This window comes from Perca fluviatilis, chromosome 13 (assembly GCF_010015445.1).
Source record: "Perca fluviatilis chromosome 13, GENO_Pfluv_1.0, whole genome shotgun sequence".
Taxonomy (NCBI): Eukaryota; Metazoa; Chordata; class Actinopteri; order Perciformes; family Percidae; genus Perca; species Perca fluviatilis.
Genome location: NC_053124.1, coordinates 20,770,650 through 20,788,974, shown reverse-complemented (window position 1 = coordinate 20,788,974; position 18,325 = coordinate 20,770,650). Strand labels below are relative to the sequence as shown.

Here is an 18,325-nt window from a genome sequence, read left to right as displayed (position 1 = left end):
ATCAACTTAATCAATTAAAAACACACACACACACAAAACAGGCAACATGGAGCTTACTTTGTACAACTGAGTACAACAAAAGTCAGCAGTGAAAGTCGAGGTACTGCTGCTCCTGTTATTGGTGGCACTGAGGTTGTGTTAGTGCATGCCTGTGTGCGTCCAGGGAAAAAAACCAAAACGTCAGACAGACCCCTGGAGCAGCTGTTGTCCCCAGTGTGCCCAATGCCACACACACGCACGCACGCACGCACACACACACGCACAGTACTTTCTTTCTTTCTTTACCAAACTGTACTCTGTTCCTTTGTTTTTCAATTGTGTGCTCTAAGCTAAAGTACACACAGACACACGGAGACTGTTGTTGGGCTTATGCAACCTCACAGAAAGCCAGAATCAAAGGTTTACCAACAGATGTGGAAATCTTCAGTGAGGTTTAGGGTGAGGGGGTTCAGAAACGTGTGTCAATGTGTGTGTTGAGGGATCGCGGTCATCATTTAGTGTTGAAATTAGGGCCATAACACCTCCACGCATATATTCAAACCACCCCTCTTTACATCTGTTCTTAACTCTCATCTGACCCACACTCAACTCTACTACATCTTTTTAGAAATCTTCAAGGTACTGCACCTAAATACATACTCTTGAGGACCTCAGCTACCTTTCATTTATATCAAACACGTCCACCAGATGTCTTTTTCTACAGTATAAATCTTTCCCTCATCTCATCCCTCGCTCGTCTTTAACCCTCTCCTTTCTGCCTCACCTCATGTCTCTGATTTGCTCTCTATCTCTAGTCGTCTCCCTGGAGGTCAGACGGACAGATGTGCAACACACACACACACACACACACACACACACACACACACACACACACACACACACACACACACACACACACACACACACACACACACACACACACACACACACACACACACACACACACACACACACACACACTTTTGACCTAATTTCTCCAAGGAGGCCAGTTTAACAGAGCCTATGAAAAGACAACAGCTGTACAGTACAAATAGACACAAAGGGGGATGTCCTTGTTTTCTTTATAACTGCATTGTGACAAAAGCAATTGAATACTTCAAATTACTCAACATGCTTTAAGGCTGCAACTAACAATTTCTATTTTTGATCAATCCTTTTTTTCCACGCAGTGCCAGAAAAAAAGCATTAAATGCTCATTATAATATTCCACAGTTGAAGGTGATGGATTAAAAGTTCTTGTTTTATCTGACCAACAGTTTAAAACCAAAAGACATTTAGTTTACAATCATGAAAGACAAAGAAAAGCTAACAAATCATCACATTTGAGAAGCTGCAACCAGGGAATGAATGAGGTTTGTTCAGTTAAAGAATGTAACAAAATATCTCCTAAGATTTCTAGTAAATAGATATTGAGTTTAGATTTCTTTGTCAAACTATTGTTTCCAAGGTCAAAAATAAACATTCACACTGTAACCAGAAGTTTTTTTTTACTTTAATCATTTATTCGCTGTTTTACCTCAAAGACAAAAACAGCTTATATAGCAGTATATAAGTACAAGGTGCAAACAACCTGATGGTTGTACCAAATGTTTGGTACTCATGATATGAGAAACATGCATTAAAATGCCCACAGAAATCATACATACACATAGAAATTGAGGGCTTACATCATTATCTGTAAAAGCATTTGGTGCAATAAAATCTTTTGGGAAAACAATTTCAGACCTGAGGGGATGACAGAGCAGTCATGAGAGGCTCACAAGCTCACTGGGAGTTCAACTCCAGGCCCTTCATCACACCAACGTGAATTCATAGTTTGGCATGAAATTCAAGTTGTTTAGATTACAAAAAATGTGTTTTTGGTTAAAAACAAACCTAATGAGTAGTTGCAAATTACACCCACTGCATCCAGCTACGGAAATAAATCCTATTCCTCGATTTTCATTTAACAGCAGCAAAATGAGTAGGTTTCTAAATATCTGTTTCAAAAGACGTTATCACTCGTGACCGGGTTAGCTCAGTTGGTAGAGCAGGCGCACATATATAGAGGTTTACTCCTCGACGCAGCGGCCACGGGTTCGGGTTCGACCCCGACCTGCGGCCCTTTGCTGCATGTCATTCCCCCTCTCTCTCCCCTTTCATGTCTTCATCTGTCCTGTGAAAATAAAGGCCTAAAAATGACCCCCCCCAAAAAAAATAATAATAATGTATCACTCGTTTCATAATCAACTTAAAACCTGAGCAGATCTGTTCAAATTATTAAAACTTTCTGTAATGAATCTTCTATTTGATTTTGTTTGTTTATGTGGCAAATAGTTTTGACAGAACTGATAGTAGGTGGAATACAAAATAGCCTTAAAAATCTTTGCAGATGTAGCCTGATATCAAGTGAGACAACAAAATAAATGAAATGCAACTAAAAAAGCATTGATTAAATGTGAAATATCTAAATTACTATCAACAGAGCTAATACAAGTAAATCATTGCACTTCTATTTCTACATTTACTTCTTCTAGAAGAGTTTTTCATGACTTTTATGGCCCTAAACCTGGAAATAAAACTTTTCTCTTTAGTCAACTTTAGAATTGACAGCATCCATCTTCTTTCTTTTACATCTTGGTTGGTTTCATTAAACCCAAGTAACATCCTACAATCATGTATCCATGTTATCTAATGCCTCTGCCAGACTGAGACCAGTGCAGGTGTTGGTGTAAGTGTTTGAGTGTGAATGTGAGAAAAAAACAAAAACAAGGAGAAAGTGTCTTAAGCACGCCAAGAGCCAGAGGCAGGAATTAAATCCTCATTATGATCTGGCACCACCACCACTCTCTCCCTGTATGAGTGTGTTGTTCTACATTGCACTAATAATACAACTGCTTCTTGACTAATGTCTGAAGATCCAAGACCCTGGTCAAAGGTGGTTTTCCCTGCATTTTTATGTCTTAGGCAGCCAATCAAGTGCAAGCAAGGAATACATGCAAAAACTGCTTTTTAAAAATTAATAAAACAGTTTTATATCAATTGCCTGTTATCAAGCATCATAGATGCACAAATGCATACTATTGCTTTAAAAGCACAGCAGAGACACAGCCAGTGGTAACTTCACTGCAGAACAAGGCGTTTGTGTAACAACAGCAAGAGGCACATCAATGCCAACCATGCAGCATACGCCTGTAAATGTTCCCTGAAATGTATTATTTCAATCTTAAAAGTGAGCTGGCGCATGAGCCAAACATAGGCTAGCTGTTCCTCCTGTTTCCAGTCTTTGTGCTAAGCTAAGCTAACGGGCTGCTGGCTGTAGCCTATTTAACGTACTTTAATTTAAACCCTAGAGTGGTATCAACCTTCTAACTATCTAACTCTCGGCAAGACAACCATCAAGCATGTTTCCAAAAATGCTGAACTACTGTGATTCATAAAGACAGTATTTTATATGTAAAATAACTGGATCACCTTTGAAAATATAAACCTCACACTGGTGATTAAAAACCATAATAATCATTTTTTACTGCCCCACACATTCATAAAATCCAATTAAAAGTTTCACCATTAAATAAAAAGCCAATCAGATTGTTCCTCTGAAAATAAATAATTAGACTGATGACAGTTTATATTGAGCCACCTCTAGTACCCTAACAAAACAAAAACACAGATGCCCAGCCTGTTATTGCAATTAATCACGGACACACGGACACACACACGGACACACGGACACACGGACACACACACACACACACACACACACACACACACACACACACACACACACACACACACACACACACACACACACACACACACACACACACACACACACACACACACACACGTAATGATGTACAGCTTGTCAGAAGGAAAAGTGGAACATGCAGAGGTCTATTCGAACAACCACTACAGCTTACTGACTGACTAGATGTCTGAACTGGCTTGCAGGCCAGCTGACAACCTGAGTTACAGGCCATTAATTGATTTATTGACTCTCTAATAAAATCATTGAATGATTATCAACAATCAAAATTGCAGCAATTGGCATTTTCTGAAGAATGCCTGACACTAACTACTAATGGAGTGATAGATTGATTGACCGGTTTGTTAACTACTCACCTCTGCAATCCTTCTCAGATCGCCCTGAGGCTAGAAATTGAGTACCCTAGATTTGTACTACACATGTACTACAGTAATTTTGTACAAAAAAAAGCACAAATCAGTTGAATTCATACACTAAAGAGCAACTAAAATCAACAGGGTAAACTTCCCATCCAATCTGACTTCCTGCGAAGATGCCAAAAATGCATATCTGATGACGGAGAAAGGAGGGATGAGAGTGCTCTGACTCCAGTGAAGTTGTGTTAACAGATGCAACTCGGCAACATGCTGGTAAAAGCTGATGAATATTTCAGAATATTGGTCGGCACACAGAACATGGATTGCTGTTTGGAGAAACCCCTGTGCCCTGTAAATATGTATGTACCTCAGTTGGAAACAGCCTGTATTATTAATATTCACTTTCCAAACTCAGTGATTATGTTTGGTCCAACAATATTTACAGGGTGTGTGATGCAGGTAGGTGTAACTTCTTTCACTACAAGAAAAATAAAAACCCAATTTCACATATGTTAAACTAATCACAGTAGCTGTAAAATGCTGAAGAGAAAGATAATGAAGGAGAAGAACTGAGTCCATGTACTGTAGTTCTGTTGCTGACTGCTCAGTGTGGATGTTAGCGCAAACCCAAACCTCTTAAATATTTTAAGAACGTAAAAGTACTGGTCTCTTCCCCATATTCATTCAGCAGTGGTACGCTACCACAACAGCCAGAAAACGTCTTCAGAAAAAAATAAAACATAACAATATTTCTATAACTCCTGCAAAATGCATCTGCAAAAGGCCCACTGCTTGCATTGAGTGCAGCGTGCTAACCATGTGTAATGTTTACATTTTGGGGCAGCAGCAACTCATCTTGTGCGTCAAACTCGACTGTAAATGTAACTCGCTGACACCTGGAGTAAAGCAATTAATACCAGTGGCTCACAGGCAAAATCACTCCCTCCATCTTTCCCGTTTCTCCCCTGCTATCCTTCTTTGCTCATAACTGGAAGCTTTCAGCAGAAAACACCGCTCTTTAATAATTTGTATTCATGTGTTATCGTGCTGGCTAAGGGCACTTTTGGCTCTCAGATATGGCTGCTGATCCAACAAGCGCACTAAAACACTGTCAACAGAAATGCAACGAAACAAGCATGACAGTCTAAAAACGAGTTATCAGCTAAATAATCAGCTAACAGCAAACACACAATGTAAAATGTTACACTGATGGTACCGTGAGCAACAGCCTGAAAAAGCAAGATGTGTTAGTGTCTCACATGCATGGATGGCTAATGAGACAATGGGCCCCTGGGCACAAACATGTAAAAGGCCCCCACCCCTCTTACATAGGAGCAAGACCCCCAGACTGAGAGACACAAAAAGACTGCAAAACAATGCGTTAACATCTTGTTTTTGGTCATTTTGTAGTTGTTTTGTGTCTCTTTGTAGTCATTTTGCCTCTCTTTGTGATCGTTCTACACCTCATTTTGGTTGTTTTGTGTCTCTTTGTGGTCACTTTGCATCTCTTAGTGGTTGTTTTGTGGGTATTTGTGGTGGTTTCAATGACCCATAAAGCAAACAGTCACTTCATACAGAGGCTCTGGCCCAAAAGGTCCAAGCGGTCAGAGGCCCCGGTAGGCTTGTTCAGTTATCCATCCATGCTCACATGTGGTGTAAGGTCTGGGGTAGCCGCTCAGACACAGACAACACACATAAACCTGCTGACACACATCCTGAGGCTGGCTAGTATCTAACATATGTTCAGTGTGGTTGAGTAGCAACAACCTGTTTGGCACCAAGATAACTGACCTCCTCCTACTTTCCTGCAACGTTTCCTCTCAGCAGGAGAGATAAGCTTCAAGTCTTCACCGTCTTTGTTTGTGTGTGTAATCTTTTTTTAATTGTATCTATCTGAAGAGCAGATATGTGTCTGCAGTCGTCATGTGTGTGTGTGTCTAACAGTCTTAATTCCCACCGCCACGTCAGAACAGTTGGAGTAACACCTCAGGTCCCCAGTCCATAGCTGTCTGAGCCACAGCGAACACGGCCGCCCCGAGTGTAGCGGACAGCCCCCACACTGCCATCTTCACAATCGTGTTCCCCTTCCCCCACAGCTGGCCGCCATCTCGGGGCAAAGCTGCTTCCAGTCCTGAGTGTCGAGAGGCTACGAGCACAGAAAAGGAAGGAGGGGTCAGACTGTGAGGAGCGGAGACATGGAGGGGTCAAGAGGATTCATTTTGTTACTGGGATTGAAAACAAAAAGGATCAAGGGATGTCAAAACACAAGGAGTAGAGACAAGAGGGGCAAAAGTATTAAACAACCAATCTTGCTCCATGATCTGTGCTAAGAAGTACTCTCACTTTAATTACCTAGAGGCCCAAAGAGTTATAAACTCCACTTAAAGTTAGCCAACATTCATCACTTGTTTAACATTTAGACAGCAGGTTGTCTCTTACTGACTCCCATTCATTGTCTGCCACAGTGAAATCAGGAGGTGCTCTTTCTGTCCGTTACGCACCTCATATTGGATGCTGCTAATTGAATTTTGATGAAACTGCAGGGAATGATGTGCATCAATTTTAATATTACATTGTTTGGCCCAAGGGGAATGTTAAAGCATATTTTTGATTGCCTGTACATCACAGACAATATGTCAAAACCGACGGGAATAACGCATCTCTTTGTTCTGTTCTGGCATATTGCACTTGATTGGTCTAATGGGGGTATTACATCATTTGTTTACTTGTTATTGATTGGCCCAAAGGGGGCAGCGTTTGTGGGGGATGACATATTTATTGCCTTGTTCTGAAGAGTTGTGTTCATGTGTAAAACGTGAAGAACTGTGGATCCATCAAGTGTTTGTTCTTACAATCTCCCAGTCAATAATTATTTGTTCCCCAACTTCAAAGAGCATCCAAAATAATTCACTTTTACTTCACTCATCTGCACGTGTGTCTGTACTGTCTGTACGTGTGCAGTCCTTCTTTAGAGTCAGTATTGAGATTAGATTTACTATTTTTACCGTGTCTGGAGGTGGTGGAGCCCTGGGCCTTGGTGAGGCGTTGGAGAACTGAGTCGGGCCTCTGGTGGAGGGTGGAGAGTTGAAACGCCTGGAAGGTGTTGATGGACAGACTGACAGAAAACAAAGGAAGAGAAGGATGGAAAGATGGAGGTGGGGAGAGTTAGTCGGTGATGGAGAACAGAGTCAGGTCTAAGGTGAAGCATAGGCAGCTGGAATTACGTGAAGAGATGGACTGAAGGATCAACTGATGGATAAAGACAGGTGGGGGAAGACAATTTGAGAGATCTGCTAACTCAGTAGCTCTTGTAAATAGGACGCTATGGGAGTAATGCATTATGGGACATCTTTCAGTCAAGGCCTTGTGTCAGTGATGTCACTTCCTCTCCTGAACAATGACTGTAAGTAACACTGAAGGACAAAGAGAGGGAGACTGATGGAGAGACTAGTGTAGTTGTGAATCTAATGTTTCCTCCTCGATAATACAAAATGTGGAAAAATGGTCACAAGCTTGGTCACACACACACACACACACACACACACACACACACACACACACACACACACACACACACACACACACACACACACACACACACACACACACACACACACACACACACACACACACACACACACACACACACACACACACACACACACACACACACACACACACACACACACACACACACACACGCCTGTGCATGGAAGCAGCACCACTGAGTCTGGAAGTGTTTTTAGAGCACCCCCTCTTGGTTACTAAGGAATTACATCATGTAATTCCTTAGTAACCCTCACCTGTAATTTACATCACACGCAAATACACCACCTCAAAACATTTTATAAACTTTTGTATTAGTGTCACATGTTCTGATGAAATTCTCAGGTGCAGGAGCAATTAGTCAAGTAATTGATTGAGTTTATTGACGGATCACTTTCAGACAACAATTTTGACAACTGACTAATCGTTTAAGTAATTTATTTTCAAATATCCACTGTTTCCAGCGTCTTACATGTGAACATTTGCTGGATTTCTCTGAGCAAGTCATTTGAAAATAATAAATGTTAGGTTGTGATTCATTAACCAAAAACTGATTTACTGATTAAGTGATGATTAAAATAATCATGATTTGCAGCCCTAGATGCAAAACAGTTCGAGTAAATATCAAAATGCAAGAATGCAACAATTATTATTTATAGAGCACAGTGGGCTTTACACCTTCTATCCTTAGACCTTTGATTTTGGTAAGGAAAAACTCTAATTTATAGATTAAAGTGCTCATAATTATGATTATTGCTGAAGTATGACCTTGCAGGACACCTCATTCATCTTATATGGATGCATAGTAGGAACATTATTATTAACAATTTTTAGTTTAAATTCTTGTCTACTCACCTCTTGCGAGACTGCAGTGCTGCCCGCTTGGCCAGTAGAGATGGAGGGTACTGGTCAAACAGGTCCTGGGCCTGGCCAATCAGGAGTTCATACGGGAGGTCCTGGGGGATGCGGGAGAGGAGGTGGTGGACCATGGCCATGTCGCACTCAGTCGTCTTCACCTCCTTCTCTCTGTACAACACAATCTGTGGAGTAGAGGAGGGGGTTAAAGGTTTTTCTGGGTAACCTTAGAGCAAACGTGAATTAGATTCTACATACTGTAAACTGTGTACCTTTAGTGATACTAATGAGGCAGAATGAGCGCTTCGCAGTAAAATAGGCAGATTAAGAGTTAACCCTCATGCTGTGCGCTGTACTCAGCCTTGGAGGAAACATGAACTTCCTTCTGCTTTGTTGTTTCACACACTTCAAACAGAACTCTCCCTCTGCCCAGCCCCTTCGCACAAGCACACGCACACACACATTAAGATCTTCAACTGCAAAAGAGCAAAATGTGCACAATAGTACATGCTAATTAACATGCAAAAAGGCCTATCCACACTCAAATGAACACCTATTTCCACAAACACACATGCACACATAAATGTTCCAGCAGTAAACATTTCTGCCAAAACAGTTGGTTTGAGCACCACGAGAACAAGTTTTCGAGAGTAACAAGTGAAAAAAGTCACAAATATGAAAATGCTTTTCCTCTGTAATCTGTTTATCCTTCTCAGTCAAACATCAGTCAGTTCTCCTTGTCATTCTGTTTCCTGATGCAGTCCTCATCTTTTTCCCTCTCTTTCTCATTTTATCTCTCCCTTTGTACCCCTCTTTCTTTCTCTCATCTGTTCATTAGGAGGTATCTAATTAACTAGTCCAGAGACTATACAGTACTCTGCCTCACAGTGTGATTGAGTACGTAAGAGTGTGTGTGTGTGTGTGTGTGTGTGTGTATGTGTCCTGGATTAACAAAACAAAGTCACTGTCTCTTACCAAATTCCCTCTTACCGTAGCGGCCAGGTAAATGGGCATCAGTGGGTGTGAGGCCAAGAAGAAGTCGTAGAGTCTCATGGTGTGTTTGAAGTCTGACAGCACGTGGCCGTACCAAGTAATGAGCCAGGATAGTGCGAAGATGGTTCCCACCTCCGCTCTAAAAGAAAATGACAAATTTATAAAGAGATGTTAACGTAAACAGAGGAACACACGTGCAATGCTTTATTTTTAACATTTATTTAACCAGGAAAGCCTTACTGAGATGGATACAAATGCAAATATAAAATCACAAAGACAATTTTAGCTTATATATTTATTATACAATATATTCAGCAATAATATGAAAACATGTGGGAAGATCATACTGTTTTCCTATCTTCTAGGCACCTACTGGTTTCATCACATCATAATCCATCACAAAGAGCAAGACTCTCAAAGTTCATTTTCATACTGTAATCGAAAACTAATGGTACACCCAGCGGTGTGTAGTACTGTACAGTATAAGCAATTCTTAGATAAAATATAAGATATAAACTGGTGTGACCCAGATAACCTTAGCCAAAAAAGAAAAGAAAAATGTCGAAGCAGAGAAGCTGAGATGCCCTGACTTTTAATCCCTAGAATGGTTCAAACGCCGCCGCTGGATCCAACGATTCCCAAAATCTATCTCAAATAGATTTTGGTTAGACCCTCCCTGAGAAACTACTACATTCTTCAAACATGTCTTCAAAAAGGTTTGTAACACAGGTTTTCCCTTAAAATGTGTAGTCTCCACATTTTCCAGGGATGATGACATCATCATCATTATTATTACTTTCTCAGACTTGACAAAGCTCCTCTAGAGCCACAGAAGACATCATCCAACACGAGTAGTACTTTCTCTGATTTGTAAACTGAACTGATCATAAATTGTAAGGCTTACTCCAAAGGTCATACAATCTTGGGGTTTGCAAGATTTTTAAAGAATTGGCTTTATGAATTTTTAAGAAAAAAAACATTTTCTTTACCTTCACATACTGTTTATTTCCCTCCTATGCCCTTCCCTTCTCTGTCTTTTTTGTGTGGAAAAATAAATATGTAGAAAAGGTAGGTAGTTTTTTTGACAGAGTCTCAAGTAAATTGGATACTCTTAAAGGTTGTTGATAAATATTAGATAGGAACACTCAGGGAGGAAGAAAGATATGTACAACGGAGTGACAAGTGAAAAGAAGTAGGGGGAGTGATGGACAGGGGGAGGGGTAAGGAGAGGGAGAAAAGGGTTGGGAGCATACGTGATGAGAGGGACATAAAAGAGATAAAATGAACTGGGAAGAGAGAGAAAAGGGAAAGAAGAAAGGAGGCAATGATAAGAAGGCAGGTAAGAGGAAGTGGAAGTGCTCACAAAAAAGAGCGTTCCAAACTTTGAAGTCTGGTGTTGTTTATCCTGCCGTTTTTCTGCGAGAGCAAAGTCTTGTTTTTTTGTGCTTTTTCTGTTTGTGTGAGCTTCTTGTATGTGAGTTGATGGGTAATTTGCAAATATGGAGGATGCCAGCACAGCATCAATTATGAACAGGCAACAAGACAGCAAAGTTACTGAAGACACACACAGGCAAGCACGTACGTACGCACGCACACATCAAAATTCCTTTGAGGACACATTTCATGACTCACAAACATCCCAAATCCTAGTCCTCATTACAAATGCCAACACTGACCTACAGTAACTAGTTGTTTCAATAAACTGCAAAAAGATCATGAATCATGTTTTGGCTAATTACACCTAACAAATAAAAGTAAATGTGGTGCACACCTTGCACAAACTGCTCTGAAACAGCTGTTGGACCATCTGACACGAGAACTCCCCAATGAGATTGAGTTCCAATTCAAACAAAAAACCACTCCTCCACGTTTTGTCTCTCTGTGAAGCTCTCAGGTGAAAATCAACACTATGATGCCCTCTAGTGGTTTTAACTTACATTACCATGTTTAAAGCAACTTACAAAAAGTACATTCAAAATTGAGTGTGTATCTCTCTACTAAAAACAGCTAGAAGTGTGTTCAGTGCAGCAGTACATTAGTGTGTGTGTGTGTGTGTGTGTGTGTGTGTGTGTGTGTGTGTGTGTGTGTGTGTGTGTGTGTGTGTGTGTGTGTGTGTGTGTTTGTGTGTTTGTGTGTTTGTGTGTGTGTGTGTAATTACCTGATCATGAACTCATGTAGTTCTGTATCAAGCTGTTCCAATATAGGCATCAGATAATTTAAAATGTGTTTAGTGCTGTCCATGGTAGGATCCATGAAATCCCTACAGACAGAGAAAACAGTCAGACAAATAATTTGTAATATAGTTAGTTAACTGTGTACTGTGGAGAGACAAAAAACAGAAAAAAATATACAACCTGAGATGGTGATTGGACAGAGTGTCCAGCATGGCGATGGCCATCCGCTCCCCAACTACCAGCAGCAGAGTGACGGCCACATCATGGTAGCCTTGGTAGTAATGGAGCTGAGGGCTGCATTTCAAAACCTCCAGTATGATGTCAATCAGCTGCTCCTGAAGAATGGCTTTCTCTGTGGCTGGCATACCTGAGGGAGAGCCAAGGATCATAAATAAATACAATGTTAATAGAAAAAAACAACACATCCAAAAACAACAGGGAAATGCCTGTGATTGGCATTGTAGTAGTCTTGCATCGCCAGACCTACCCAATCGTCTTGGGCGGCGCTAAGCGGGCCGGACGCAGCAACGGTGCCTCTGCAAAATAGCCTTGTGAAGGAACTTGTTTTGGGGAACATGTATAAATTGTTTTAGTCGTGCAACAGAAAATTCTGATTGGACAGATAGTCGATAGGTCGATTTACCCTGCAGAGATCTGAGGAGCAGTTAACAATAGTCCTCATAAATCCACCAGAGTTTAGAATGCCAACACAAAGAAAGCAGAAGGTGAGGGACATCCGGCCGAAAATGAGGGACATCCAGCGGAACTTCCGGCAGCAACGGAACTATCCCAAAAATAAAACGTCATCGTAATAGACTAGCATTGTAGTGAATAGGTCAACACAGGTTATCTGAGTGCTTATAACCAGGGTTTTACACAGACTGCTCAGTTGTGGTGTGAAAAAGGTAAACGTAATTCCCTTGCACAACATGTGCATAAAACATCAAGTTTAACTTCCCAAAAGTACAATCTGAAAACATATTTATGCACATACACAAAAGTGCAACAGCAAAAAGACAAATTATGCATTAATGTAGCAGCTTAGTATACAGACAGAGACCAACAAAACTAAATTAGTCAGTAAGTCAGTAGCTTTTCCCAAAAAATAACAATGTTTTGCTTCCTCCTGGCAGAAAGCTTTATAAAGTCAACATCACAATTAACTGGGATTGAACTGACAGCTTCTCGGTTAGATAAGACACTTTTCTTTGTTGCTTTCCCAACTTTGTGATTTTGGCTGACGACACAGGCGTCTTGTTACATAAGAATATTCAATGTTGCAGCTTTTACTCAATACTTCAACAATTATTAAGCCTTGCCAGATATCTGCATTTTGCTGGAAGTACAGGGGTACAGTTTGATCAATGGCACTGTGAGCTAAGCTGCTATCTTTAGAGATAACAAACACACACACACACATACATACATATACATACGCACACACACACGCGCTCACACACACACACACACACACACACACACACACACACACACACACACACACACACACACACACACGGGCTCACACACACACACACACACACACACACACACACACACACACACACACACACACACACACACACACACACACACACACACACACACACACACACACACACACACACACACACACCTTTAGGGAACCGCTTCATGGACCTCCTGACATCCAGGACTACTTGGTTGTAGTCCTTGTGGTTCTCCCTCACATCTCGACCTACAACAGAAGAAATGTTATTATTATTATTTTTGTTGTTGTCAGTATTAGTAATTGTAACAGTATTATGTAGCACACATCAACCCAGTACATTTTAGTATCAATCAACTACTAACCAGGTTTATGGGGTAGATCATACACATTGATGTTCAGTAGTTTGGGCCAGACTTTCCTCCTCAGTTCATCAGTGAGCAGTCCTCCCTTACTGGCTGCTGCTCTCCTCAAGGTCTCAATGTCCACTGGATCACTGCACATTCAAAAGTCAGAATTGGACAATTGACAATGTGACAGCATGATGAGTGTCCACATACCTAGGTTAAATGGACAAAGAAAACGGTTGTTTTGTTCTTTTGCAATTAAACGTGAATTCACAAAATCAGCCTTCTCCATTCTGCGTGAGCTTTTCTGAGCCATTTGCCCAATCAGGTCCCACATGGCTTCTGACACTAATGTCTTCATGATCCACGTCACACTATTCCTCTGGGCACATGTGAGTAATCTTTATGTGTGAAATTAGCATAGCAGGGAGTGATGTTTTAAAAGGTGATGATTTTAAAGGAAAGCTACTGTGGGGTAAGAACCTTGTATCTACTGAGCAAACCTTATTACACAGGGTCTTGTGTTAAAAAAGGATTCTGTGGTATTTCATCACTAGAACATAATTGTTAAATGCGATGTATTTGTAATTCAGTATTTCTCAGCCATTCTTCATCAAAAAATCATAGGGTCTCATGATTAGCAAGATAGCTCATTTGTAGCCGTTTCAGGTGAGGAATGCTTTGAATAAACATAACAGCAATCCAGAGGGTGTTTGGACTGAATGTGACAAACTCGTAGGCCGGGAGGAAAAATGAATGAATATGTCCTCCTGGATGCCATCCAGGGCAGAAGAAAGAGAAAGCATCCTTAACAAGCAAACTGTAGCTGATAATTATAATTTTAACCTGATCAAAGCCTGATGAATCTCAGCCAACTTCTGTTTTCTTCCACAATGTGGTTCTGTAAAAGAAAGACAGAGATGAGGAGGGAGAGAGAAAGGTAATAGGGTGAGAGAAGAAGGGATGGGGAGTAGGTGTGACAGAGCGAGAAAGAAATATTTGAGGAATAAAAAGGATGGATAAAGTAAAGGGCAGAGAAAAAGAAGGAAGGAGAAACATAGGGATGAAAAGAAAGGGAAAGAGGAAAGAATGACGGATAGATGATGTGGAGAAAGAGAAAGGAGAAGACATCGAGGGAGACGAGAGATCATGTTGGGGTTATAAACAGGGGCTACCAAATGGAACACACTACAGACATATACAAAAACAGTTTGTAGTGTTGGGACAAATAATTAACACACATTTAAAGTATGACTTTTTCAAAGATATTTGTAAAACAAAATTGATAATTTTTGTAGAACTTTGTTTTTTTCTCCTCAACATAATTGCAGAAAAGATTTGAGGTGTTCCTTATTGTATCCCTATTGAATAATTCTTTTTACACCATTTAGTGCCTTTCATGCAAACAATGCCTTACAATGACTGACTATAATGAGTCACAAATATGACCGTAGTTATGTAAGTGCTATGCAGTGAGTTTTCAAAATAAGGTGTTTGGATGACTGGGCTGAAAGGGTTAAACCAAAGTCCAGTGTTTATAGCGATGACATAAGTGATGGCAGGTTGTTGTTGTTGTTGTTGTTTTTTACAGTAAATAATGACATAATCATGTCCATCGTCCTCTCTCTGGGGAACAGCTTTGACAAATTGTCAAGTTGGCTGACAGGCTGCCACGCAATCACCACTGGTAGATCAGTAGCTGACGTTTGCTTACTTTGACAAACGTGTATATAAAAAAAACAAAAAAACAACAACATTACAACTGGCGGTTCGATACAGGTTAGGACAACAGCGGGCAACTTGATTCGTGTCTTGTAGTTTGTGTAACTGTGAGCTGGCTGCAGTAATTAAGTTAGCTGGCATTTGGCACTGGATAGGTTAAGTTCCTGTCTGTAGGCTACACGTTCTGTAGATCGATATAAGTAAATATACAGGCTGGTTTAATGTCTAGCTTTGTGTGGCTAGACTGTATCATAGACTGTAAAAATCGGTATTTATGTCTAGTGTACGTTTATTGAACACTACCTAGTTAGCTAACTATCTGTTGGTTACCTCTTGTGACAGATCCATTCCCATTCACTCCAACTCCAGCGTTTTGTTTCTTCTTCTTTAGCCTTTTCATCCCTTTAACAGCTGACTTCCGAATGAACACGTTTGTGTTGTGCCATAGACAAATTAAGAAATAAAAAGTATGTCTCTAAACAGGTGAAAACACTGACGACATTTGGCTATACGTGAACGTTTCTCTCAACAGAGGTGCCTGAAAGAATCATACTAACTTGAGATCATCGCGCTACGCTCCAATTGGGCAGATATGACACGCAACACAGCGCACGAATGCCATTGGCTCCCCATCGGCTCGCACTGCAAGCGGACTTGACTGTGTAGTTTTGTAGTTCTGATATTCGGGGAATAATGGACTGTTTTATTTTATGTTATAAAGGCATTCACTTGATTGAAATGTCTTCCTTGACACAATTACATACTCTGTTTCCACAAGGCGACAGTAAAGCACTATATGACAGTTGCTATTTAATATGAAATGAGTATATTATTAGAGTTCAAGTTTCAAGTTTTTAGTCATTTGTAGGTACAATGGAATGTACTGGCCGAGGGAACAGGACAATTTAGCAATAAAGGCACTAGTCATATAAAAGGCAAAATGAAATAAAATGACAAAGTAAAATGTACGATGTGATGCAAAATAAATAATACTATGTCAATATGATATAATGGACAATAGTGCATGTATTGTGTGCACTACTTTTCCTCTTCTGAGTGTGAATAATATAAGATGTATATTCACAAAAATGAGAAAACACTGATAATGAACAGTTGCAAAATCCTACATGTGGAACAAAACCATAATACCAGTTTAAATATGGAATACCAATATTTATATTTAATTTCAATTTTATATTGATTTATTTTTGTTAACTTTAATTCATTAGAATTGATTAAAGTGCAATGGTGGGATCTGTATTGTGAAGACCTTATTGTATTGCATTATTGTATTGCATTACATGTAGTGTATGTCTACTTACATTAAAGCTGTAAGTACAGTAAAGCCATTTTGTTGATATAGGTGAAATCAATGCTCTGAATGTTTTGCTTCTGCACACTAGTTATCGGGTCATTTTAGGACGTAGGGCTTTTCCCAATTCCCAAATTTGTACCTCCTTGACTCCTCGATCCTCCAGCTTGTGACCCGGAAATCATTCTCCATGTTGAAGGACGTCCCAATTCCTAAAATGCACATCTATAAGTGAGGATCAAGCATCAAGGCGGCTCTTCGGAGGAGTTATAATCGAGGATACACTGATGTATCCTTGCGGAAGACTTTTCACCTGCAGCATGTTAACAAAGAGGCGTGACAGAGTGAACTGAGGAGAGAGAGAGAGAAAGAGCGAAAAGGGGAGAGAGAGATAAAGAAAAGGGGAGACAGAGAGAGTGATAATATCCGCGGCTCCGTGGTTCATCTAACGTTACGGATCAGGCCGGTCAGATCATACAAATTAACATTCTGATTAATAGCGGGTGGGTGAAATAATACACAATCAACGAGGAAATATTGTTAACGTTCTCTAAAATGTGAACATAGCAGAGCAGAGCTGCTCTCGGACAGACAGCTTCATTTGTAAGTGCATCTGAGAGACACTTGAGAAACAGCAGCAAATTCATAAGGAGTAATTCCGAATCTAAAGGTCTAGACCTTTAGATTCTAGACCTTTAGATTTTGTTTCCTCTGTCCAGTTTATAACTACAGTTAGTTTTGCTGCTTAAATATTCGACAATAGGCCCATCAGCTGCAGTGACATTGCTGCACGCATGGAAACGTTTACAAGCGCATATTTAATCATTAAAGTATGCTAAATCATTATGGGAAACACTCATCAGGCTAAATCAATACAATAGCCTACATCATTTAAAAAGCAACGGAGCCTGCAGGGACTGCCAAGGGCTAGTTAAACGTTCATGTGGGTTTCTAAATCAGAGAAAATAATTCAGTCAGGTGGGTGGAAGGTGGAAGGTGGAAGATGTTAAGCTTACAGGCGGATTTGGTATAGGCTATAAACTATTATAAATATATAGGCCTATGTGTGTATGTGTGTGTGTGTGTGTGTGTGTGTTTTAAATACAACAAATAAAAATGTACAACCCTGTACATGCTTATCATATTTTGTCACGTTGTGAATTGAACTCAAAGTACATATACAGAAGTTGTCATGAACACGATCCTGCTCCTCTGACAGAAATCATAAAATGCAGCGTATGACAAAACAATGGACCACTGATGCAGTTTTGCTGCACGTCATATTTAATTGACGTGGCTTTAAATGACGGCTCCGAGTGGTAAACGCCTGTTGCCTCGACTCCTCTCTCCTCGAGACTCTTCCTCGACTCCTTGGCTCGGATCTCCTGTGGGCGGGACTAAGACACGAGGAGAGGAATCGAGGAGAGGAATCGGGGATGCACAAACTGGGAATTGGGACAGGGCTATAGACTACACAGAGAATGTCTAATAAGGGGAGAACTTCCACTCTCGGGAAAATTCCGGGTTGGTACAATGGGGCTTAATAGGGAGTGAGATAGGGAGTGAACAGGCTCTCCATAGACAGGCTCTGGACTACAGAAGCAGTAGCAGAAACGTAAATTGCCCTGAGTTTTGCCTCGCAGGTCGGACTTGGTTGCATACAAACCCCGCCTTGACACTATACTAAAACTAATTTAACATTTACATAAAGACAGACATTCTTCTCCAGACTGCAAGAAGACCTTGACTGGATTCTAGGGGGAATAAACACATAGGCCTATTGTAAGTAAGTATTTCTTCAAAG

At 40.5% G+C, this 18,325-nt stretch overlaps 1 protein-coding gene across 3 annotated transcripts; it reads right to left on the bottom strand.

Moving 5' to 3' along the window:
• Positions 1 to 1,480: 1,480 nt before the first annotated feature.
• Positions 1,481 to 16,199, bottom strand: zgc:63863 (uncharacterized protein LOC393372 homolog). Of its 3 annotated transcripts, none has more exons than XM_039819850.1 (10): positions 15,540 to 16,197; positions 14,334 to 14,388; positions 13,506 to 13,636; positions 13,309 to 13,389; positions 11,853 to 12,039; positions 11,657 to 11,758; positions 9,481 to 9,637; positions 8,506 to 8,690; positions 7,110 to 7,219; positions 1,481 to 6,250 (listed from the first exon to the last, which is right to left on the bottom strand). In XM_039819850.1, the coding sequence occupies exons 1-10, from the start codon at positions 15,607 to 15,609 to the stop codon at positions 6,069 to 6,071; spliced, it is 1,260 nt and encodes a 419-aa protein (XP_039675784.1). In that variant the 5' UTR covers positions 15,610 to 16,197; the 3' UTR covers positions 1,481 to 6,068. The 3 variants fall into 3 exon arrangements, with proteins under 3 accessions (XP_039675784.1, XP_039675785.1, XP_039675786.1); XM_039819851.1 differs by having other exon boundaries at positions 9,496 to 9,637; positions 15,540 to 16,191; XM_039819852.1 differs by lacking the exon at positions 1,481 to 6,250 and adding an exon at positions 6,259 to 6,329 and having other exon boundaries at positions 15,540 to 16,199.
• Positions 16,200 to 18,325: the final 2,126 nt, after the last annotated feature.